The 25,110-nt window shown below is 47.1% G+C and overlaps 1 protein-coding gene across 2 annotated transcripts in view; it reads right to left on the bottom strand.

Moving 5' to 3' along the window:
• Window positions 1-10,578, bottom strand: part of LAMA5 (laminin subunit alpha 5) — a 96,911-nt gene extending 86,333 nt beyond the window's left edge. For both annotated transcript variants that reach the window (XM_069803829.1, XM_069803837.1), the window contains exons 1-2: window positions 10,213-10,578; window positions 3,955-4,107 (exon numbers count right to left, since the gene is read on the bottom strand). In XM_069803829.1, coding sequence (XP_069659930.1) covers window positions 3,955-4,107; window positions 10,213-10,494 — 435 coding nt within the window. In that variant the 5' untranslated portion in view covers window positions 10,495-10,578. The remainder of the gene's footprint in view (window positions 1-3,954; window positions 4,108-10,212) is intronic.
• Window positions 10,579-25,110: the final 14,532 nt, after the last annotated feature.

Genomic DNA, 25,110 nt, shown 5'->3' with positions numbered 1-25,110 from the left:
CTCCTGATTTTTGTCAGCTCTGACTCAAACGACCTTCTTAAAAAAAAAAAAAAAAAAAAAAGAATCTTCCATCACACCCTTTCCTCCCCTCCACCCACTGTGGCACTTAATCACAGCAGGATCACAGGGGACAATAATTCCCATGGTGGCAGTGAGTCATGGTCTCCTGTCCCTCTACTCCTCACACAGCCCTTTTGCAGCAGAGGCACTTTCCCATTTCCAGCTGGTCTTGAGGCTCCAGGCAGGAAAGGAATGAGCTTGGAGCTAAGCAGCAGTGGAGCAGGCTTAGGACCCTTGGTCACAACATGGGCCTTTGCCCTCCAAGCCAGGCAGGATGGCCAGTTTTGGGGACAAGTCCAGATTGTCCAGCAATACCAGAACACACAACAGTGTCCTCCCAGCCCACAGCACCCTTCAATTCTTCCACCCTGCAAAACCTGAACCGTGCTTCAACATGGTGCCGTGACATTGTATTTTGCAGCAAATCCATGAAGTGGCGAAGTCATTTATCCTGAATATACTAAAGTTTTAAGCACAAGGTAAGGATTAAAAGCAAGTTAAAAAAAGTAATTCCCTCTTCATAGCCCCCTCCCAAGCAGCTCCTAAAATGAATTTAACTTTCCTCCTTGGAACTGTTTGCCTTATTTCTGGTGCTCAGACCCAGGTCTGACATGGAAACCCTCAAGCGACTTTTCCTCCTCTGTCAGCTTTTTCCCCCACCAATTCTGAAAAGAAAAATTACTCCTCCCCAAGGAGGCAAGAATAGACAAGGGACCAGCGGGAGCAATTCAGATCCGACCCCCACCCCCCAGCAGATAATCAGACACAATCTCTTCCCATGCTGTGGTGGGAGCTCCGATCCGCCTTGCTGATGAAGCCGTTAAGATTAGGCCACTGCTGGCACTAAGATGACATGATGTGAGCGTTTAATATACTCACACCAGCTGGGTGGCCAGCCTGAGCTGTTCTTTAACTTATTTGCTGGCTGTGAATATTCCTCCCTCTCTCCTTCCCATAGGATTTTAACATCCCTGTGAGGAGAGCAAGCTCCCAGCCAGCAAAAGCAAAGACCAACAGGCTGCTTAATTAACCACCCCTCTCCCAGTTGCCACAGCCTTGCCAAATGCTGGAGAAACCTGATTCCAGCTGGTAATTAAACACTTAGGGCTTGAGAGGGACCAAGACAGCAGGGAAGCACAGCAGCAAAGGGAGGGGGCTGACACCACAACCTCCTGTGCCACCCCCTGCCATGTTCCTGCCAAAGCACCATACCATCAGCACCAGGCACTCATGATCCCCCAAAGGGAAAAAAGCTTTCAGTGGCCGTCAGCCCCTTAAATTAAATCTTAATTGGTCCAAGAGTTCCCTAGAGGGTTATATTGAGCAAGGAGAGGCCTTGTTTGCCAGCCAAAAAAAAGCCCTGCTCTCAGACATGCCTTTGAGGGTGTTACCTGCGCTGTTTCACAGGTATCCAAGGAATTTGCAAAGCCTGGCTGCCAGGTACGCCGGCCTGATCCTGCACTAGCCCTGCAGACCCTGCTGGGTCCCAAGAATTCCTCTTTTTATCTTCCGTCCTTTCAACCAGCCTCAACTTCAAAAGGAGGAAATTAGTGATTCTGTAACATTTCATCTTGTTTCTGTTGCCCGACCTTACAAAACAAAGGAGGGAAAAGCAAAGAACTGACTCTCACCAGGAGCATAAACAGGTTATTATAGCAATTACATACAATAAGGGCATGTATAAAGAGGAAGCCACTAAAAATGGGCTGAAGCTTTAGGTTTCTGCCCCTGTTGAGACCAGCTGGGCAACCACTTACTTTGCAAAGGTGGCAGGGAAGCAGAGGATCTGTGAGCCCAGAGAAACTCCCCACCAGGTGAAGCAACCACAACCAGCACACACATGGAAGTTCTGCTACCAGCCTTGCAGAAATGATGGTGCAATCCCACCCCCCAGGGTACCAAGAGCAAACACAGAGGCCTGGGAGAGGAAGGCAGGAAAGACAAGATAAACTTACACCAGCTCAGTTTTAGCAATACTGCAGCTCCCCAGAATTATTCCTAGCTCTGGCTCCCAGCTCTGCAGCTCTGAAGGCTGCAAATCCCCAGGTGAGCCAAATGCAGCAGCCTGCAAGCGCACAGCGTGGCTGGGTTAGCTCTGGGCTAAAGCCAGAAAGTTGCCACAGAGAATAACAAAGAGGAGGAGAAGCTCTCAAGGAAAGGTGGTCTTTGAAAATCCCTTTCCAGAGTAGTGGTGAGTGATCAGAAAGCCATGCTGCAGGCTGGCCCCCGGTCACAGGAGGGAACACAAGCGATCCACCCACCCAGCACACCCCTGCCAGCTGGGAAGTTTCTAAGAGACACAGCAGATGCCTCCTACGTTGGCCAACGGGATCGGCACACTGTGTGCAGCCCTGGGAGGCTTTGCCCACACAGCTATTATGCGATGCATGATGTGCCCCGGGCGTTAGGAGATATTTTGCTGGTGCTGTGTATAGCACAGTTTTAGATAGCTGGCACTCACGGGAGAGAGCAAGTTTGTGGAGGGTGTTTGAGAGGCTCCGAGCGAGCGCAACAGCAGGGCAGGGAGTGGATCAGAGACAATCCTGGGGACTAAAGGGTGTGTTTGAAGCATCTAACAGAAGGGTATGTCATCAATACATCCCAGGTATCTATAGCTGTAAATTTGGAGTCAGAGACCTTGCAAACAGCAGTGACAAACGAGCCTTTACTCCACCAAAGAGGGTGAAATAGCCACCTGCAAGGTCAGTGCAAAGCTTCAGTGCCTGACAAGGCTTGAAATCGCTACAATCAGTGCAAACTCCCAAAGAAAGGGCCAGGGCACTCAGCCCCTGAAAGGCTGCCTGAGCAATCACAGCAGGCAAGTTCCCTATGCAAGAGGCGAGCTGTCCACAGCTGCACAACTCCCCCCTCCCACAGACCTTCCAGCCAAGGAGGACCCAAACTTGGCCTTTGGTGCTGTAGGATCGGTAGCAGAGCTTGGGGAAGTACAGCAGAGGAGGTGAAAGCCCATCCCTACCTGCTCATGGGGGCACTTCAGTAGTCAACTACTAAGTTGTCATAGACTACAGAGCAAATGCCCCAAATCCTGAATTACAAGGGCTAACGGCTGCCAGCGAGGAGCTGGGGCTGCTCCCAGAGACAAGGCTGCATGGCACTGCAGAGAAAGGGGTGTCTCACGCACCCCCTGCCCCGAGCCGAGGACTTGCCCCATCCAACAGCCAGAGCAATGGCCCCATACCAGAAAGCAGACCCACAGCCCTTCAGGTCTCTGGCTTACAACACCTTCCTGCCTCTGCAGCTTCAGGCAGGACATCTTTGCTGCTGCTTTCCTCTAAGCTGAGTAAAGTCTTGGAGAATAACCCATTTCCAGAGGGATGGTTTTGCTGATGAATAGAAGGCAGTGAGGGCTGGCAGCCATGCTATTACAATGTTAATTCCCTTTGACTTGCCAGCATTAGAGACCAAACATCTATTGTCATTCTTTGTCTTTTGTATAAAAGATCTTCAGCACGGACTTGCTTATTTTAAAGAGCTTTAAACGAACCAGTTGAAGTTTTACAGCACAACCTTAAATTCCTCAGGGCTGTATTTTCATGTTCTGGGGTGAAGCCTTGCTAACCATCCCCTTTCGGGAGGCAGGTACCCTCTTCAGGGCAATGGCATCTGCATAGCACGTGGTAGGTTTCCATGAGTGACTCAACTTTTAGGGAAAGCCCAAATAGCAACAGCAAACAGCACAGACTGCAGTTAATACTACAAACAGACAGACAAGAGGTTTTCCCTTCCACATTTTAACCAGAGCCTCCTGCCCTATCATTAAATGAGCAGGCTTTGTCCCGCCCTTCCAGCAAGGACCAGTGAAGGATTTTAGAAGCAGAGGAGCAGGTCCTTGCTAGCATAGTCTACAATATAACCAAGAAGGACTTGGGTTACCTGTCCAAGGTCCAAAGTGACGTTGACCTGGTTGAACTCCAGCCCCCGGGAAAGCGGAGGGCTCTGCCACCAGCGTTCTGTCCCATCAATGGCATTTGTTATGGGGTGGGCCTTGTTGCTGTTTGCGGAGGAGCAGATGTCGCAGTACTGGCCCTGTTGGAAAGTACAAAAATAACATTTAACTGTAGCCAGAAAAATGTGGCACAAAGCAGACAGGTATCAAAGCAATTCAGAAAATATGGCGTGTAAGCCTGCTAATGCAAATCAATATATAAACCTTTCATTTGCACCAATTTAGAGCATGGATGGAAAAAGGAACAAGAAAAAGTTCAAAAAACCCACAATAACCACCCAGTGTAGAATTTAGGCTGCTCTAAGTAGTCTGTATTTCAGATATGCACTGAGCATTGACAAAGGGGACCCGGACACAAAGAACTGGTTGCCAGATGCAGAAGAATATGCAGAGGGAGAAGCCGCACGCACCACAACGGAGAGCAGTAGCTCAAGCTCCAGGGCCACCAGCTCCTCTGCTGAGGCTGCCACTCACACCTCTGTTGACACTCAGAGATCCTGACCCAGACCATTCAGTCACTCCTATGGACCCAGACCGGCAGTTCTGCCCAACTCCCTGCAATCTGTTTCTTGTCAACCTATTCATTTCACAAGCATAGTCCTTCCAGCTACATTTTCAAGCTTAATAGTCTAGCAGCCAAGCTCCTTTTGCTAGCGATGCTGCAATGCAAGGCCAGAAAGGGACAGCCCCTGCCGCCAGCTGGCCAGGGACCTAGCTGCAATCACTTTTCTGCCTTGCTTTTGTGGTGCGGGTGGCTTTGTCAGCACTATGGACACGCTGCCAGAGAAAACAGCTCTGCAACTTTAACAGCACCTCCTGAGCAGTATCAAACAAAGACCTGAGCTGTTAGGGGCAATTCTTTCTTTCCCATTTAATGGACAAATGAATCTGACGCACTCTTAAGGAAACCTGCAAATAGCCCTGAAAATTGGCAAGTTACTTGTTTTGTGGAGCCACTGTTCTGTCACTTGAATTGCTGCTACAAACAGTGTAGAAGGGGACTCTTGGTACAGGCAGTTTTCCTTTTAAAGGCACAGTTATCCCCAGTCAAGCAATCTGCCCTTGCCTGTCCTAGCTGCAGCCAGCTTTAATATTATACCAGGTACATGATCTCAAGAGAGGCAATCTCCTTCCTGCTTACTGCATCTGGATCCCTGCAAGGGCTGAGGCCAGGCAGAGCCACCACAGAGCATGTGATTTTCCAGATGCCCCAAACTCTGGAGTAATCTCAGTGCAAAGGAAACAAAGATTTCACAGCATTCTTCCCCACAGCCATGTGCTATGTTATTTGTGGGCAATTATGCAACACAAATTATCCTGAACAAGAACACCTTTTATTTAACTCCAGAGATATGAAAATAGCAGATGGGCAAGCAAAAGGCCAAAGAAAAGGGCAGCTGAAACCATCCAGGTAACCCTGATGCCCGTTCAGGGAGCTCCTGCTGTACAGAGAGGTCAGAACAAGGCTCACTTTAACATGCATTGAGCAAGGAGGGAGAGCAGACCAGATAAAACTGACCCAACTCTTCAGCTCAAACCTTTAACAGGAACCGGTGCAACAGGTTGTGTGGAAATTTCTGCGGCACAATACACAACACTGAGGTGGGGAGAGAAGTGAGGCAAGGTTACAAAATGGGGATAAATAACAAAAAAATAAAGTGTTTTCATACTTTAAATTCTTGCCACAGATGTGAAAGCCATTTTGAACTCAAAGTTCCCATTGATGGGTGACAGGCAATTCAAGTTCAGTAAGAGGGGACTAAAAATTAGGATCTGCTGCTCCACATGTGTAACACTGCTGTTATCCCTCCCCATCGCTGTGCAGCCTGCATGCGTTAGCTGCCACTGGGCTGGTAAACATATCAACAGCTGATCTAAGTTTGCTGTTAGAAGTACAATTAGCCCCTCTAATGCACCAGTTGCTCATTAGTTGTTTCATTAGAGCCAGACCTAAACCTGATGAGACTCATTTCCAGCTTTCCTATTTTAGAGCAACTCATGCTCCTGCACAGCACATCAGGACTCTACAGGGAAGAGAGAAGTTCTGACATCAGCAGAGGATTTTAATTAAAAAACAATTGTGAGCCACAGGCCTAGTGGAGATGGCAGGTTGCCAGAACTGCATAGGCATGGACATCACCAAGGTACACCAAAGAACGAACTTCAGCAATGCAAGAAGTTGGAAGGCAGCTTAGAGAACATAAAACTGCCACAATCAGAGCAAACTGCAAAGGGAAAGAGATAAGGAGGAGGTTTGAATGGAGGGCAGCTTCCAGAGACCTGCAAGGCCTGATCCTGCTCCGGCTCATGTCAATGGGAACTTTGAAGTTTCCCTTCAGCATAAAGACTAGCCTGGCACCCTGCTGGCACGGCTTGCCTGGGGGAAAGCAGATGGCTTTGTCCCCATTTATCTGGCCCTGCCATGACCCAGCCTCAGCTCTCCTCACCTAATTTATCAGAAAACCACAGGGAGTGTGGGGCAGCCTGGGCTGCTGGGGATGAGGTAAGAGGCAGGAAATGGGGGGCAAAAAAGTAATATTTCAGACAAGGAAAGTACATACTTGCAAGCTGGTACAGGGGCTGTCCTTGCAGATCAGGTAACTGCTCACACAGAGTTAAGCAGGTGCTATCTCACCAGGTGTCTTTTCTGCAGGCAACAGCAACTTGTTCTAAAAACTGTGTGTTTTCAGCTGCAGTTAAACCACCAAAGTCCAATGCTATCATATATGTAACCACAGAAGAGACACATACAGAGAGGTACAGCACCACTGTCACCCGAAGCCCAGAGCGCCCTGGGCTGAGCCAGCTCGCCTCTGCCACGCAGCACCACACACGAGAGACACGGCACAGGACAGAGAAGCACCGGACCAGATGGTCACTGACTGCTGCAGGATATCAAAAGAGAATGCCACTTAATTCAGAGACATTCAGGTATGAAACGGCTTCAGACCTCATCTGTTACCAACACCTAGAAGAGCAAGAAGACAAGACCTCTGGTAAGCACCAGCGCTGCTCAGGCAAGCGTAGCTCAGCACTGCAATTCAATGTGCAAACAAAGCAAAAGCAGCACTGACTTGAAATCAGTGAGGTTTGTTGCACTTGTTTAAATTCTAAGGTCTGTAATTGCTTCAATTAATGCTAGTAACTTCCCTTATTGTTATACAACTAATCTCCTGAAATACAGTAATCGTCTACCACCCTGCCTCGTTCAGAGAGCAGCGTATGATCCCTGCCGGCTTTGGCAGGTCTCTGGAACAGCCAGCAGGCAGCCGGGTGGGTTGGGGAACATGAGCACACAGCTATGCCTTTGCAGAACTGTCTCTGTCTTGGAAGACAGCTAGCTACAAGCATCTTCAATAAAGCTTGACCAGAAAAATAAACCTATAATCTCTCTTTTGGCTCATCTTCAAGACATTATCATTAAGGTAGGATTGCCCATGCTCATTGGCGAGTGGGACAAGGAAAGCAAACCTCCATCACAAGTCCTTTCAGCACACCTCAGCATCGCTGGGCATCACATCCTTGCAGACTGAAAAGCCCCCCACAGTTAGAAATGCTGTCTTCTGCCAAAGAGCCCTGAATAAACCAAAGGAAACTCCTTGAAAAGGTTTACAGCCTTCCCACAAGCTGTGCCAAAAACACTGCAAGTGTCTTTAGGGCAGCATTATTTCAGAAAGCTTAATGATTATTGACATTTTAAAACCATCATGTTTTAAAGTCAATGAATTCCCTTTCCTGAATGTCTTCTACAATGTCAAATGAAAATAAGCAGAAAACAGAGAACTGACAGAACTCATTGACTAGATGATTGTATTAATGTTTACACTAGGTCTTTAGTCAAGCAAACATCCCTTCACCACCACAGCACGTGGAAATCTCTTGGAGGGTCCCAAGAGGCATTCCTCCAGAATTCCTGACCAAAACCCCCTTTACACCACAGCTGCCCCACGCACGAGCGGCACTGAGCAGCTGAACAGAGAAGGGAAGGGACTCTGTCTGTTGGGATACAGCAAGGGCATGCATGTGGAGTTCATTATTGTTGTTTCAGTCGGCTCAAATTGAACACTTCCCTCCCACCTCCCTCAATGATTTAGTCACCAGGTGGTGCCGAAACCCCTAAAGGGGATGAATTGGGAACTCTGACCTCTGCTCTGATGCCTCCTGTTTCCTCCCCTCCCTTTTAGGTTCTGCCTGTGGTCATGGAAAGGAGCTACCACAAAAGGATTTTTCTAAAGCATTCAGACTGACCGAAGACCACTGGCTTGGGAAGTGGTGCTCAGATCAAAGCAACCCTGTGCCAGAGCTGCAGAGGGGACGGGAGGAGGTTACTGCAGAAATCTGCAGCTGAGGAGCCGTTTGGCAGCAGGGGGAAGACAGGAGGATGTGCACACCCTGAGGTGCCAGGGAAGGGCTGCACTTGCAGGATGAGTTACAACTGCCTGCAGAGCTGGTACAGCCTGAAGGGTTTATTTAGTTACCAGCATCCTTAGTGCAGTGTGTCATGCTAAGCTAGTGGTGTGGCGGGAGCACAGGTCGGCAGATGTAGAGCGATAAATGCATACCCACATCTGCCAGCTTCTCCAAGCAGTCTTATCCTCCCAGTTTTGCTTAGCAGATCAGATCATTCACATTTGTTTGCAAGTGCACATAGCAGCAGTTACTTCTTTACCTTTCCTTACTACCTTTGCCTCGCTGTAGGCACAATTACTACATCAAAGTCCCTATAGACTCCTGCTACTAGTACTTAAAGCAAAGCTTCTTCAAGCTACATTATTTTACAGTGCAAAGTGGAACAGATCACTTTTAAAAGGTGGCAAAACTTGGAGAAGGGTATGTCAGCTTCTTGCCATCCGGTAACATCTTCAAGAATTTCTACTACATATGGAGCAAAATTCCATGTCATAACCACACAATAGCCAGAAAATTCCTAGTACAGCACTAACTCGGGAGAATGCAGCCAGAATGAGAAAAATGCTTCAGAGATCATCTTATAGCAAAGCCACCCCTACCAAAAGGCCAAGAAAGGCTCAATCCGAGAAACTTGACCGTTTTCCCTTGGTCTTCCTTACTGTTAGGGTCAACCCTATTGCTCCATTGCAACAGGTGAACTGGCCCTGTGAACCTCATAAGCAACAAGCAGAAAACGGTGGCGAGCAGCAGCTGGCTGCTCCATGGCAGGTTTCAGGCTGTAAAGCATTTCAAATCAGAGCTGCTCTTCCCAGCTTGGGCTGCCCTGAGGGGGGCAGTGGGTCTGGAGTTCCTGCAACTAAAACTCATGTTTTACAAGCCTGTTTACAACTGTTCTTTCCTCTTTTCAAGAGGACCATAGCTGCACAGCAGTTTTTACCATCTACATTCCTGGCTGCAAGCTCCCTCTGGTCCACTTAAAATGGGACCCCTGAGATAAGTCACCTGACATTTGCTTGTAAAATTCACCCTCTTAACTTTCTCCTCTGCTCATCCGAATGCCCCACTGAACACAGAGGGAACGACGGAGTTAAGACCCATAAAGATAAACACTACATCTATCGTACTGATTCCCCAACTCTCAGAGGAATTTAGGAGCTGCTTTGCCCAGGATTTTATAAACATAAAGAACTAGCAACTTTAAAAATAATGCCACGGGAACTCAGCAAGCCGTGTTTCACATGTGCGACTTCTGGCAAGGCTGGGAGAGAGCGAGCACGTGCGTCTCATCGCCCCACTGCTCCAAGGGGCTTCAGATGGGCTCCCGACTCCAGTATGCAGGCCTGGGCAGGGGAAGATGCCCTGGGGACCATCCTGCCTGTCCTCTGCCCCCTCCCAGAGCACCCCACCACTAACCCATCTGCCAGCTGGTGCACACCAGCTCTGTACAGGGTCCGGCTGAGGGCACGGATGCGTGGGAAAACACCCGCGGCAGTGGGGGCCGTGGGGCCCTGCACACCGCTTGCTCGCCCAGCTCTGAGCTGCCCTGCTCTTTGCTGCGGTCTCTGCCCTTCCCAGGTTCTGCCTCTTCTCGCACCAACGCCTGAAAAACAGGGATGGGACGAGGCAGTGATGGCCGGGGGAAGCACAAAGGGGGGGGTCAGACCTTTCTGCAACCCCCCCCCCCCCCGGCCGGGAGACGGCTTTGCCACCCCGGCGAGGCTCTACAAGCTGCCCATGTGCGGGTGTACCCCCCCCCGTCCCCTCCCCGGCCGTACCTGGATGGTCTGGTTGGGGTCCCCCCCCGCCACCGGCCCCCCGACCAGTTTGCAGTAGAGATCCTCCACGGCGCGGCGGCTACCGGTGCCCACCGCCTCCTCGCCGCAGGTGGCGGTGGCGGAGATACGGGTGCCCTCGGCCAGGTTGAAGTAGGGCGGGTGAAGGCTGTGCCCGTTCACATCGCTGGGAAAAGAGGCGGGCGGGCGGGCGGCGGCGGGTAACGCCAGCAGCAGCAGCAACAACCCCAGCCGCGCACCGCCCCGCTCCGCCGCCCTCGCCATCTTCACACCGAGGTCGCCCGAGCGGCGGGGGCGGGCAACGGCACCGGCCTCCCCCGTCCCGCCGCCTCGGCACTGCGCGCCGCGCCGCCGCGGACGCGCTACTTCTGCCCCGGCGGCGGGGAGGGACCGCCCGCCCCCTGCGCGGCCCCGCCGCCCTTAACCCTTTCGCTCGGCGCTGCCGCCGGGGTCCTCCACACCCCACGCACCCACACCCACAGCTGGTCTCGCCCTGGGAACCCCCCCCCCCCCCCCAGCCCCGCGGGCAGCCGCAGCGTTGCGGGAGGAGAGGCCAAGTGGGGTGAAGTGATTCCCCCCTCCCCCGATAAAAGGGGGATAGGATCCTCAGGGAAACAATGTGCCTATTGTATCTGCGGGGCTGCGCTGCCTTGGTCGAGCTCGCTGGTATTTTAGTACGTTAAACTCCATTAACCGATAGATCGCTTTATCTCCAGGAAAAACTCTATTACTAATTAACGAAACAGTAGAAGGACCCACAAAATCCCGTTTACTCTCCTCGGGGTATGCCGTTGGTTCTCGTTGAATTTGGACAGTGAAAAATTCGCTTCCACTTTCCCCAGAAAGACTGACTGCCGGGGAAAGGCTTTGCCTTCACACCTAAGAGGGAAAGAAGCAGCTCAGCGATAACCCAACCTTCTCCCCATCCCTCCGCTACCCACGCACAGTCCCCCCGTGGTGTGACTTGCAAGGACACACACGCTGTCAGGTCTTTACATACTACTGGGGGAAGACACTTTACGGATAAGAAACTGAACATATTACAGGAAATTATATATAGCAATACGTAAATTAACTCATCAAAACTCTACTTTGATTTTCTAGCACAGACAGGCTTTTTTAAATCCAAGAATTGAATGATACACACACAATTGTGTGCCTGAACTGGCCAATACTGTTTCTTTAAACTAAGAAGATACAGAGTAGAGCAACAGAGATCAGGTCTGGACTCCATACACTTGGATTGCTACGGTATTTGAACCCCACAGGAAACAAAACAAGCTCTTAAGCGTGTCCAGGTCTTCACAGGCTGCTGCTGGGCATTTGCTCCTTGCCTCACATCATCCTCTTTGTTTCTCTTTTGTGGACAGCCTAGCAGGAACCAGCCCTCTTGGAAAAGTTACTGTCTTAAATAAGAAAAGCTCTTTTAAAAAAAAAAAAGCATTGTGATGTGTGTAGTTCAAATACCTAGCTCCACAGACTGCATTTGCATTTGGCGCGTACCTGGCAGGCTATGCAATTACACTCATTTCAGCACTTTCAAGGGCCTTTGAAAGATCCCTTGTACTGTATCTAAAGCCTATGTACGTGGCCTATCATATAGCGATAGATTGTAAGATTACCGTATGGTGAGAGTGGAGTCCTGGTCACCGCAGTGCCCTGTGCTGCAGGCAGTGGGACACTCGCAGCCCTCTGCCCAGGTGCTGCTGGGGAAAGCTGATCGGTCCCAACATAGGAGGTGGAGGACTGCAGACCCACATGCCGTCACGAACCTGGGAGCCATCCAGTGCCAGCTGTTTCTCTCCTGGCACTGTGCGCAGTGTGAGATCGAGATTGCATTAGCATGACATCAGGACTTGTGAACGCAGAGTGGTGGTGAGAAGTGCTTGGTTCCACATGGCGAGGAAGCACTGGAGCACAGCCGCCAAGCCTATTCAGTTAGAAAGACTTCCTAAAGGGCTTTCAGACCTCTTTTAACCCCTTCCTGCTTGTCCTGCTCTTTGGAGATCTTTCCCCCTGTTTCCCCACTTAATGCAAGATCTTGTGACTCAGCAGATGAATGTATCCTTTAAAAGCTAAATAGAACCTTTTAAAACAAATTCTTATGAAGAGGACAGGCAGTTTTGCCCTTTAAACTGTGCTTGAAAATGGGTAGCTTGCTCCAGGGAAAGTGGAACAGCCAACTTTGAAAATACGTGTGCTCTGCAGTAATCGTTAACTAACGTTTATATATGGGAGACCAATACTCCACAGGACAGGAATTAAAACTTCCTTAAACTTTATCAAATACCATGTTTAATTAGCTACTTACACCCCATGGCACCTGTGAACATGCAAAAAGAGTTAACAAGGAAAGCAGGGCACAGATTAGGAAAAAACCTCTCCTACTCCCACAAGAGAGTTACAAGGCAAAACACTTTGGGCCAGTCTAATATCTGTAATCCCTCTAGTGGTAACGTAGTGGCACGTAATTAATCACCCCTCCAAAATGCAATTAAGGGAAGTGAAATCACAGTTAGCATGTGGGTTTTGTGGCACAGACTCAGGAGCACCATGCAGAAAAAATGACCCTTCTGCAGTCCGAACTAGCCTGTAGTCAACTGCAGAGCTACTTTGCAAAGACAGTTTGAAGACTGAAAACATACTTAGGCTACCTATAATGAGGGGATCTGAAGTTTTGCAAGAAGCAATGGAAATGGTTTAAAGAAAGAGGGTTCTGAGGTTTTTTTCCAGCACAGAAAGGGGCAGAGGGTTTATAATGTAGCTAAACATCCAATTCAGAGGTTAACCAAAAAGTTGAGGTTAACAGCTTGAATTTCTATCCTGATTCCATCTCCGATCAGCCACTCAGGAAAACAAGACGTATTTGCTAATCTGGACCACACACAAGTCCCATCTAGTCCAACATCTCATCTGAGAGTCACCAGCAGCAAACATTTCAGGTGAAAACCGTGATGGGTTGGCAAGGAATACTCTGCTCCCCAAAAAGATGTCCCCTGATCTATAACAGCTAGAACTTAGCTTGAATAGTGAAGCCTTTCTTCCATTTAAGAAGCTTTTCTAAGCATTAACTTCAACAGCCCTGGACATTCACCATTCATGTTATTATCTGCTTTGATCCCTCTTTGAATTTTACTAGTTCCTTGAGCCTAGCAATGGCGCTTCTTGGCTCAGCTTCACAAAGCTACTGGTCATAGTGACACACTCGCAAATGGGAGATGTTGAAGCAGAAGAGCCTTTTCCATTTAAAACCAATCCATTACCAGTGAATGCAGAAAGAACTGAAAAAAAAAATCCAGCCTGTAGCAATCCTACTCCAATCTTCCCTGAACCTACATGTGGCAACACGACTTCAGCCATGCTGCTATCCATCTGCAACCGTTAAAGGCATCTGAGTTCCACTGAAGTTTTTACTTTTGCCCTCCTGAAAACTGCAGAACCATGAGGAGCTTGCCAGGAGCTGCCGTCAGAAACTGCAAGCTCTTTCTTCAAGCAAGCTGTAGAATGACAGCAGGGTCTTGGGAGCGTGGAGGGACAGGAAGAACTTAAAAGAGATCCGAGAACAAATTTAATGTTGGGGCTCCCAAAAGCTTACTTTGATGAGGGAACTCAGTTCCTAAATCTGAACAAAGATTCAGCAAATCACAAGCAAGAGTTTTCCTGTCTACACAGACCCTTTTAACCTGCTGCAGAAATGCAGGGAAGAAGCAAGGCCTGTCAAGTAATTCAGTGGCAATGCAGACACATTCTGCTTGCTGTGAATAAATTCTCTGCTTTTGTATTGTCTATTACATAGAGAAATGAAAGAAGTGCTCCTCACTCTGGGGAAACCAACATATGGCCAATGGAAAAAGAACCATTGCCTTCACGTGCAGTATTTCCTAGCAAGGTACCACCAGTCAGAGCCGTCAGAAAAAGCAGTGCCTGAGCCAAGAGAAGTAAGCGAGCATATGGTTCTTGTACCATGTATTGTATAGGGTCAGCAACATGTTATCTTACAGAAGATTTAATTACTTTTCTACTACCCTGCTGCAAGCAGTGTGAAGGAAAGTGTTTCCTGAGCTTTGCTCTGTGGTGACCTAAGAACTTTATACCAAGATCACCATTTTCATAAGCATGTTGTGTCTTGACGCAAGTGTGTCAAGAACAGCTACTAGAAGCTAAGAACTAGTTCCACCTTAGCTGAAATTGAACCGACATGAGCCAGAAGAGCAATCAATATTCTTCAAGCACATCTCCAGCTTTATAATTTTACAAACTTCATGGGCTGTACCTGAGAAGACTGTAAAACAAAATAAAAAAGACATAGGCAGGTTTCAAGTGAGGCTTGCATTGAGTTTGCCAAGTTCACAGAGGCATGGAAAGGAGTTCCCCTCCTGTTCACACAGACCCCCCCACACATGCACATACAGACAGTTCTGCAAACAGAGACCCAAAGTACATTTCCCCTGTTTGTTCTTCAAACTGACAGCTCAATTACAGCTTTTCAAACCCTTCTGCATAGGGGGAGCTAGGGCACAGTTTGAACTGACAGTGGGAAATGACTGAAGAGTTTTTTGAAGGCATGAGGAATTTGACCAGGATCTGCATTGCTTTCTCAGACTGGTTCTTACGAACGCATAAAGCCAAAGGCCAGAAGGGATGATCGGAGTCATCACACTACTGTCTACTACAGGCCATAAACTTCTACCCCACCACAGTGTTATACCCGGCACAGCTCTGCTTTTATTAAAATTACTCCTGATGCCCGTTTTGCAATGTTAACAGAAATAGTTAAAACTGGACAAACCAGACGAGACTGATAAGGTGATGCAACGGGAAGCAACTCTAGGAAGGACGGCATCCTTTATATCTTTTCAGAATTGAATTATGTCATGTGAAAATGCAAACCCCTAAAACTGACAAGCGCCAAATGAGCATTAGCAAGACCTGAATTAGGACACGTCTGGCATTAACAGTTATTTTTCCCACCCCTGTAAAATTACTTTAATGTGTCTTAATCTTTGTTTCCTTTATAGTGTTCCCCCTTTAACATTTACTCAAATTTGAAAAAGACTGTTTTGATACACAGCTGGTCGATTTGCCATGTCCAGGCAGCACCTTTTAGTCAAAAACAAAAGAAGGCACGCATCTGTGTTTTGTCTGCTGTGGACATTTTCATGAAGAGATCAAGAAGTTTTATAATGTAGCAGGACATGTTACTCTACACCAGAGAATTCAATTCACTTTAAGGTCAGCCTGTACCTTCCCTGTAATCAAATGGTTCCAAAACCCTCCCAAAGCCAGAACAGGTGTTTCATTCATACTGTCTGTCTACCTGGCAAGGACCCAAATACTTTCTTTTAAAGCCTAAACTCCGTATTATTCTGGGGCGCACCGAAAACATACGTATGTGCTGTCTCCTAGGCACGCTTCAGGCTTGGTCATCATTAGCTACGTGTTTTTCTTTGCACAAATCAAACAGGAACACAGCTGCTTTCATGTTAATAACTAAATCATGCTTTAAATTTATGCCACACAGCTCTCCCTTCAGCCAGAAGGGCCCTGCAGATTTAACGAGCTGACATGTCAACAGAGATCAGTTCACCCACCAGAAAAGTGCAGCTACTTCTAGGGTGAGACATGGTAGCTGTTTAGCACCGCAGGACAACGAAGACTGCTGTGTCAAGTTGAAGCCACAGAGGAAGCAGGCGGATGAGCGAATGTGCTCGGGATGGAAACCAGTGCAATGATGGGAGTTAATGCAGCCGCTCGAGTGTGAAAGAGCAGTGGGGGCAAGCTAGAGACGCATAGACAGAACATGCTTTCAGTTCTTTTCTGAAAGGTGGGACATACCCAGCACTGCAAATGGGACACTGACTCAAGCCTGACTCAGAGAATAAGAGTTTTCCTACTATGTCATTATAACTTCTTTGAATACCGGAAAGTTCATTCTCCCACAGATTACTTCACCCGGGTTTCTTTCTGTACCCTGTGGCTATGTGCACCAATATTCTTCAGGCATGGGGTCATGACAGACCCTTGCTGGCTTCCACAAACATCACATCACATCACATCCAATTTTTCTAAATCTAGGTGGAAATCATTAGTGGCAAGGAATTTCAGGGATTTCAGAAAAAAGTTAGCACTTCTAATGCAAATGAGCACATTTCTTTGAAGGAGGGGAAGGAATGATTCACGCCAGTAAGGATTGCTTGGGTTAAATCATCCACTGCGTTTCCATTCTTTTCTCCTTGCCATTCTTGAAAGCTGGTGCTAATGTCACAAATAACTCTGAAAACAATAGGTCCTGGAGAAAGTTAGCAGCTAACATGGCAAAAGGAAGATCTCATCCAGATCAGAAGGGCAAGACACCAGCTGACCATTGCACAGTTTGCCTCTGCCTGCCCTGTTCATGTGACTGCGTTTTCATTAAATGCGCATCTGTTCAGCTGGAAAGCTATGGGTTTGCTTAGATCAGGGAAATGCTCTGATTTCATTAGCGCTACTAAACCAGCACAGAACGGAGCTTGTGCGCTGTGTTTAGTAAGTAACACAGTTGTCTGCAGGGAACACAGTACTGATACAGATATACCTGCTCCCTAGGCAAGCACGGAGCTGCTACTATGTAAACAACTTCTACCTTCAAACTGGTCTTTTGTCAGTAACTTTTGTCACTTAGGCTTAGGGACTTTAAGGTCAGACTTTTCCTTTCCTATAATCAGATTGATCCAAATCTACTCTTCTGTTTTTTCATAGGAAATCTTTCTTCTTGTAATCTAGATTTAACTGGAGTCATGAGATGGTGGGGCACACACTCAAGTACCCAGTATGAATGTAAATGGTTCCTGATAGAGCTAATTACACTACCATATTATATAAAGCCAATTTCCCCAGGACTGATGAGACCTAAATCATGCCTTAAAGCCCCTCCACTATCAATTTCTAGCACACGGACTTCATGGAGACACTATCTTCTCTGCCATACAGGATAGTAGTATTGGCATTTTCCTATTAAGTCCTGTTTCTTTAATGAGAAATAACACATAGTTAATGACAAGTGTAATTAGGAACAAGCAGGAGACCCCAGCAACATTACAAATGCCAAGCTGGCCCCAGAGGAAGATTCATCTCAACAAATAATCCCACACCAGCAGATGTCCTTTGGTTTTCACGTGCATTTTGCCAGCTGAAGGGGATGCCCAGCCCAACACACAGTGCCTGTGGCTGCCCAAGGGAATCAGCAACAGCTCTTGTGTCAGTCACAAGGAATACAGTTAGAGGAAGGTGCACAGACCCAGCAAGCCAACGGACTTGTTGGACTTCGCAGAACAAACATTTAAATTTGGAATTTCCCTGTTACCTCCAATCTGCAGCTTAGCTTGATACTTAAAAATGCACAAAACAGAATGAAGCAGTGGAGACACATTCCAGCCATAAAGCTCCAGTTTTTGCTGCTCCCCAGCAGCTTTTCTAATTGTGCTGCACATATTTTCCCAGATGAAATGAGAACTGTGGGTTTTATAAAGAGTGCCAGCTGGTAAAGAAGTTAGATGCAAAGTTTGAAAAAAAATATGTTAAAAATGAAAGGTTTCTTCCCTCCTCCCTTTCAAAGCACTTTTTGAACGTGGGAAATAACCTCATTCCCCATGTCCATGAAGTTGAATGGTCAATACCAGGAGCACTAGTATAATGAGTACGTGGGGTCTCTGCCAGGTCTCTGCCACACAGGCAGGCTGTGCTGGGGTCACCAAGCAGCCACAGGGTTTTGGCTGCAAGACAGGAAGCAAAGATCAGCCATCCACCACCCTGCCTCGTGCATTACTTGTCAGAATTATAGACGAAGACGATTACTGGAACCTTCTGCGTGCAAGCTGTCAAGGCAAAAACCAGTCTCAACATACAGGTTTTGTGTTTTCTTCTTACTTCAGATAGGGCAAGGGCAACAAAAGGTGAGGGAGAAGATAACTCCTCTGGAGTAACAAATATCAATGCAGACAAACAGAAGGAGCTGGTATCCTAGGTATGAACCATTGACACTAAACACCCTCGTGTTTGCATTATTTGATTTAAGCACATTAGGAGACATAAATGTGATACCACTAACTCTGCCCAGTAGTCCCCATCCTTTACAGGGCAGAAGCTGCAATGGAAAGAAGAAAAGTCAACAGACATTTGTGTGCAATGCCTCAGCCCCCATGACCGGGAAGGGTCAAACAGCATACCCCCACATGCTGGCTCTGGGGACGTGATTCCAGCAAACATGCTGATCACAGCCACAGCAGTTTGGTGTGAAGTTGGCTCATCTGGAGCATGCTGGCCACTCTGTTTGAGGGCACCAGCTTGTACTGGTGCAAGCTGTGCTGCAGCCACTCTGAATGGAAACTGGCACAGCACTGCTGCAGGGTGTCTTAGCATCATCTCAACACAGATGAGGATGAGTTCATATCTGCATTTTCTACTTATCTCAGAGCTGGAAAGAGGGAAACTAGTTACTACCCAAGACTCTCCACAGGGCATAAGGCAGTGCTGGATGACAGACAGAGCTTAGCTCCAGCTGCACATTTTGGGCTCTGCCTATGGGGAATGCTTTACTTTTTTTTTTTTTTTCCTCTGGGATACACTCAGTCCAAGCACAATATTGACAATAAACTCTTCTTTCTGAGATTCCCAGTCCTAATCCATGGGAGTTGCAGAGGGCGAAAGCATTGTAATGAAATATTAGCAAGAGTTGCCTTGGTAACTGCTCAGATGAAGCCCTCTTATATTCACTGAAGTTCTCCCAGCGTGACTAATACCTCCTGGGCTGTAGTTACACCACTCTGAACGTCCTGAATGCATGACCAAGTCAGCAGAGCAAACACACTCAAGCGCCATTTATACAGTTATGGCTTAATCTGATTATTTTGTAGTTTGACCGAGTGCAAGAGAAATTTGCAGAGCCTCACTCTGCAATCATTAGCTTCTCACTTTCATCTTGCCCCTCTCGCTAATTCAAGCTAGGATTTCCCATTCTGCACATCCTAAGACAGAAAAAACAGCAGCCTAACAGCTGAGTGCAAATTGCAGTCATCTGTTAAAATGCACTTGGTAACATTTTCTTTATCCTGTTAACCTTATCAGTGAGCGTAACATGTGGGGAATGTGGAGGGCCTTCATGCAATGCAAAGCAAGAAGCACTCCGTGTACAGGCCTTGCCAGCCCCTCTGCTGCAAAATCCAGATTGCAATTTTCAGCAACTTAAAACTGTTGGTGTAAGAGAAAACCAGCAGAACCATGGGACGCAGGGAAAGGCACTGACAGCGATTCTTGCTTGACCTGAACAAGCCTTCTCCCCCCGTAACTTCCCTCCCCACAAGCTCCCTGGCACTGCATGCACACCGTTCCCGTTCTGCTGGGTGGAATCTGAATTGCTCAGGTACGTGCCCTTGACCATGTACAGCTTAAGCCTCGCACAGAAGCAAGATTTTCTTCTGCTTGAGCAGAAGCCTGCAAAGAAAGCCCTAGACTGCAGTCCTGCTGTCCCCAGGAAGGCTGGCACCATTCCACCCACAGGACTGTGACAGCAGGGGAAGCTTAAGTGGTTCCTTTGTAAGCTGCAGCTGACAGCAGCATAGTACTACCATTACTCCAAACTTGGGCTCATTCCTTGTCCTGGCTCCCTCCATCCCAGCTGTCCACCCAACCCTTAATTTTCCTTTTGCAAAGCTCCTTTCACTGCCAGGACTGAGGATTTATAGGTCCCAGAGAGAATGATTCAGTGCCCTGATCCTCCCTACTTCTCAGTCTTTCTCTTATTTCTAAGAGTACTATTCATTTCCCTGAGCGGGAACACAGAGCACCTGCAAGAGAGGAAGACTTGCAAGATCCAGAGTTCTCAACTATTTAAAAACTTTTTGGAAATGCAGAAAATAATTTCCTTTGACAAGACAATCTCAGAATTCAGAGCCCCCTATTGCTGTCCAGCACACCAAGCTTCCAAGACTCCTGCTTTAGACATGAGAGAGGGCAATTGCAATATCAGAGGCAAAGAAAGTTAGGGTGATAATATGCACTGTGATGTTTTCACTTCAGCTAAATAAGGGGAGATGCTAGTAGCTGTCCAAGGATTTGAGCTAAAAGACGAAGCACAGCTCAGCGAGCACTGTGTAGCTCCTACAAGGTAACCGCTGAGCTATATCTTATTGCGGCTACGAGATCACTTGGTTCTCCACACTTGCCTGTGAGCTTTCATCTCCAAGTGGGACATGAGCCATAACCATATCCTCTGCAGGGATTAGCCTCAGCCAGCTACGGCCTTGCTTTCCTAGTGAAAGCAAAAGGTCACAGAAGTTTTAGATCCTTCCTACAGCTCAAGGTGCACAAAAATGTGTTGCTGCAAGTCTGCAGCTGTGGTTCCTGCAGACGTGCCTGGCTGAGGTCTGAAACGAGCAGCACCAGATTCACTAACAGAACAGCCGCTGCAGGGCAGAGCCCCTTTCAGGCTGCAATATTTGCCTGACCGGCTAGTAAAAACTAGGACAGCTGCGCTGCAAGGGGTACTCGAACCTCCTGGTGCCTGCCCTGGACTCTGATCAGCATAGCCTATTCCTGAAAAAAAAGCTGCTTTAACAACAAGTGAAAAATAAATATAGCAGCACAATCTCTCCTGGCACTAGGGACTCACAGTTTGGTTTTGTGCTGCACTAAATTGCATACGACCCAGCTTTTAAGAATCAGTTTATAGGGGATACAGGAAAACATATTATTGCCCACTCTTAAGCTATTCACCAGTACCAGCTGACTCACCCTCTAAATGCACACCGCAGTATGGGTGCACTGCGGTAATGGGGATATTTATGCCTTTCATTAGCGTTTGTCCCTTGCGTGCAGCACAAGTGAGTTTTCACACCTGTGTCCGCCATAGATAAGAAATAGCCATGGTCTGGGCTCCATATCAGGAAAAGATTTTACATATTTCCATTGTCACAGCCATTAATCTGAGATCTAAATTACTTCCTATTTGGGAAAGCATCTGAGTTTTTTCCATGCAGATTATTCCTACAGTAGCTTAATAGGAACAGCTAGCTATTTTGTGCTTAAAAATAATCGCCCCCAAGTAGGAAGAGAAAGCAAATAGGAAAATAGGTGCTTTTTCCAAAACAGAAGAGCTCTGAGACTCTTTCTAACATCACAGACGGTGCCACAGCCAAGAACCTAGGTACATCTGAGGCTCAAATCCCTTCTCTCCTAGTTTCCTCCATGACCTTGGACACATCACTTAACTTTCTCTTTGCCTCTCTTCACCAACTCAAAACAAAAAGAAGTAGCAGTCGTGGGGTATGATGAGAATAAAAGCTGAAAGCTTTGAACTAAAAGCTCAATCATCAAATGTAGGTGTATTTTTAAGTTTGTAAAAAATGGATCTAACAGCCAAGCCCTGCTTGATTTTGTAGGTCAAATAAACTTCAGTGAAAATTCCACACATTCTGCACAGCCTCTCCAGTTCACCTTCCAGAAGATTAAACCGGAAGCACAAAACCTGACAGGTTTGTCAGGATTTACACAATTCAGAAACACAACGGTCCCTCAACTCAGCTCCAAGGGCTGGTGAATGGAAAAGCCATCACCAGCTCTCATACACAGGGCAGCCTGAGGTATTCTCCAAGGCCATGAGCTCAGGAAGTTGCGGCAGGATGCTACAGCAGCCTCCCTACAAACTGCCCTGCTAAGCTAGAGGATTTAAGTTCATCCCAGAGGATGAGCTGGTGTGCAGAATGGCTGCATCCCTGGAGGTCAGAAACCCTTGTTTATACGCATGGGGAAGCACTTCAGGATCCTTCAGTGCAAAAATTTTAGTGCGGTTTTTCCAGCCATAACACATCAAATAAGGTAGCTGGAAACATAACAGAGACTAGTCCTGGGTTAGTTCTTTGACTACTGGTTTTCACCATGAAATTTTCCTCCCTTGCAATAACCTTCAATTTCCTCAGCACTTTAAGGAAGGTTTATACTGTGCATAACCTTTGTACAGTCACCCAGGTAACCAGAGAAATCTTCTAAAACTCAGAATGGCTGGTTTGCTGGGATAGATCCTGTTACTGCTTTTAAATACTTCACATTAATATCAAGGATAATATTTTAAATAAAGAAAAAAGAAACCTCATCACCATATCTGGGCTATTTGTGGGAGGTTTCTCCTCAGTTTTCAAAGATCCTTGAAAAACTGGCAAGGAAACCAAAAGCGCTTTTACTTTCTTTAGGAACACTAAAGGGGAAAAGGTACTTTGCGGATTAGAAGATTAAAATTACAAATACATTGTCTGGTAATTTTATAGTAATTAAAGTCATTAAGTTGATTGTATACAGCCATTTCAGCTGGTTTGGGCTTTTAGAATTTTATTTAAAGGAGCCACATTATTAAAGAGCTTCAGATGTGGAATTACTGCTGAAAGGTATCCACTCTGGATTGATCCATAGCTCTGAACTTTTAAGGACTCCCAAGATGAAAGCCATTTGGAAACTCCTTATGTGATTTATGCATACAGTGCCTGACATCCTCATCTTCATGCTAGGGGATTTATTCCTTCCCTAATGAGGTGAAGGTCAGGCATGCCACACTCGTTCTGGAAACGAGAGGGTATGGGCGTGTGCCCATTGGCATTCTTGCCTTGAGCTCTGCACTTAAAGCATGAGGTACGAATAAAGGAATTTAATTAGTTCTTGCCTGCTTCTATTAAACCGCTCTAGAGGGAGGGATACAGAGACAGTGTAATAAAGAGGGTATGTGATTTGCATGCTAATAAAGGCACATACACTTTCTCTGGACAAGCCTTGACTCGATACGAAGATTAGAACTTGCACTAAACCCAACTTTGTTCCAAAGTGAGCCTGCCACACACAGCAGTGCGAGTTTCACAGGGTTTTAAAGTTAATTACAATCTATTCTGCTTTTACTGTTTAATGTCTCTCTGGCTGTTCCCTGGCCTGCAGCTCTCTGAAAAAGCAGATTAAGTGCTTTGGGGTGTTTATCAAATCCTTATTATTACAGGCACTCGCTGGCTTTGGGAGAGGAAGCGTCAGATTCTCTTTTGCTATTTGTTGATCATGTTTAGGGCTGGAGAGAATGGAGGAGGCCTGCTACCCACACAGGAGGGACCAAGGCTGTGGTTTGACAACATGTTGTCTTTGGCAGCAGCGTAGACCTAATCTGTTTCTGCTCTCCTTCCCTTTCTGGTTGTGCCAACAGAACCATTTGTGGAACCAGGCTATGAACCAGAAGAGGGAACAGACCCAGCTATAAAAAGGGGTGTAAACAATTTTTTCACAGTTTATTTTTTTTAAGCTATCTTAAGCCATTTAAGAAATAGCCCTTTCTGTGAGACTGCACAAGTCAGACGTCTGGAAGCACAACTATTTCTGTAAGACGCTGTTAACACAGGTAAGACCTAGAAGCTGTTGAAAGGGACATCCAGCTCTTGCTGATTTAAGACAGCAGTTCCTAGTATTAAGAGCAATATTAGCAAAGCAGAGTGTCAATAGGCCAGAACTGAAAGTGATCCATCCATTTTGCGGGAGAGGAAGACAGGTCAATGCACTTAAAGCAGAGTTTTTAATTCCTTGACCACACATAAGTTGTGCTGTTTCAGCTAGCCTTACAGATCTTGTTAGGGCAAAAACCCAAATGTTTTGCTGAAGCAGTCTCCAGCCAAATCCAGATTTGCAATAGGGATAGCAGAGTTAGTCAGGAAAGAGAAATCAGCTGCAGTAATCAGCAGCAAAAGAGGAAAAAAAAAATTGAAGTGCATATCTGGGTGTTGGATTGAGGCCTTGATTTTCATGAGTTTCCTACATGGTCTTGGAAGAATTGCTTGCCTGCACCCAGTTTCCCAGCTGTAAAACAGATATAATAGCACTGCAGACACAGCAGATGAGACACTAGTCGCTGAGGTAAAACACTCTCCTAAGGTAACTGAAAAAAAAGACTCATGTAAAAGCAAATGGCATCAGCAGTGGACAGGCAGCTTGTACCCACTGCAGGGACAAGATGGCAATGGGATCTCCTGACAGGAGTTTCAAAGCACAGCCATGTTCTCAGGAAGAGATCTGGGTGGTCTCTGATGCAGCTTACACTGGTAATTTGCAATAAAACACCATCTTGGCAACATACCACAAACACCTTCCTACTAAATGAAAGCCCAACTTTGTCCCTGGAGCGTACTGTTCAACCTGACACAGCTGCTCTGAACACAGTCCAAAGGTGCTGCAGAGGGTGGGAGGTACATGGGAAAACCCTGCAGAAGTGTAGGTGAAACAGCCTCCCCAATTCCCCCAAATCCCCCAGCTTACAGCCCAGGCATAGCTTCTGCATTGGTGGTTTAACCACACCACAATTGCTCAATGGGCTCATTCCCAGCAGATCTTCCCTGCCCCACTGAGCCGCCTGCACCAACTGGACTTGGGACCTTCACCCCCCCTGCCCCATCCCATTCCAAAGGATGGGAACATCTCTCTTGTTGAACTGCATCCAAAGCCCCCCCAAAGCAGAGCTCTGTGAAATGACAAGCTTGGTGAACTGCTGCTGGCAGTTTGCCCAGGACCCCCATCGAGCTCGGTGGTTTACACCCAGGGAACGGTAAGCAGGAGCCAGCCAGAGGTTTAGATCTTCTGTTTTACCACCTGCTGTGCATTAGCAATCAATCATTAAGCTCCTCCAATCTATCACAAACCTCCTAATACACTATAACAGATGGATCTCAAGACCAGCAATATCCTAACTCATAGGTATGGATAAAGACTAGTTTGAATGCACTTCCCCCTCCTCCAAATTACATTACTATCACCAGTTAGCAGAAATTTATTTCAAATACAGCAAATCCTCCATGTGTGCAATGGGCTGGATTTTTCAAAGGCTGCATCTGT

Source organism: Haliaeetus albicilla, chromosome 2, assembly GCF_947461875.1.
Source record: "Haliaeetus albicilla chromosome 2, bHalAlb1.1, whole genome shotgun sequence".
Classification (NCBI taxonomy): Eukaryota; Metazoa; Chordata; class Aves; order Accipitriformes; family Accipitridae; genus Haliaeetus; species Haliaeetus albicilla.
The sequence above is the reverse complement of the archived record's forward strand: the minus strand, read 5'-3'. Positions and strand labels throughout refer to the sequence as shown.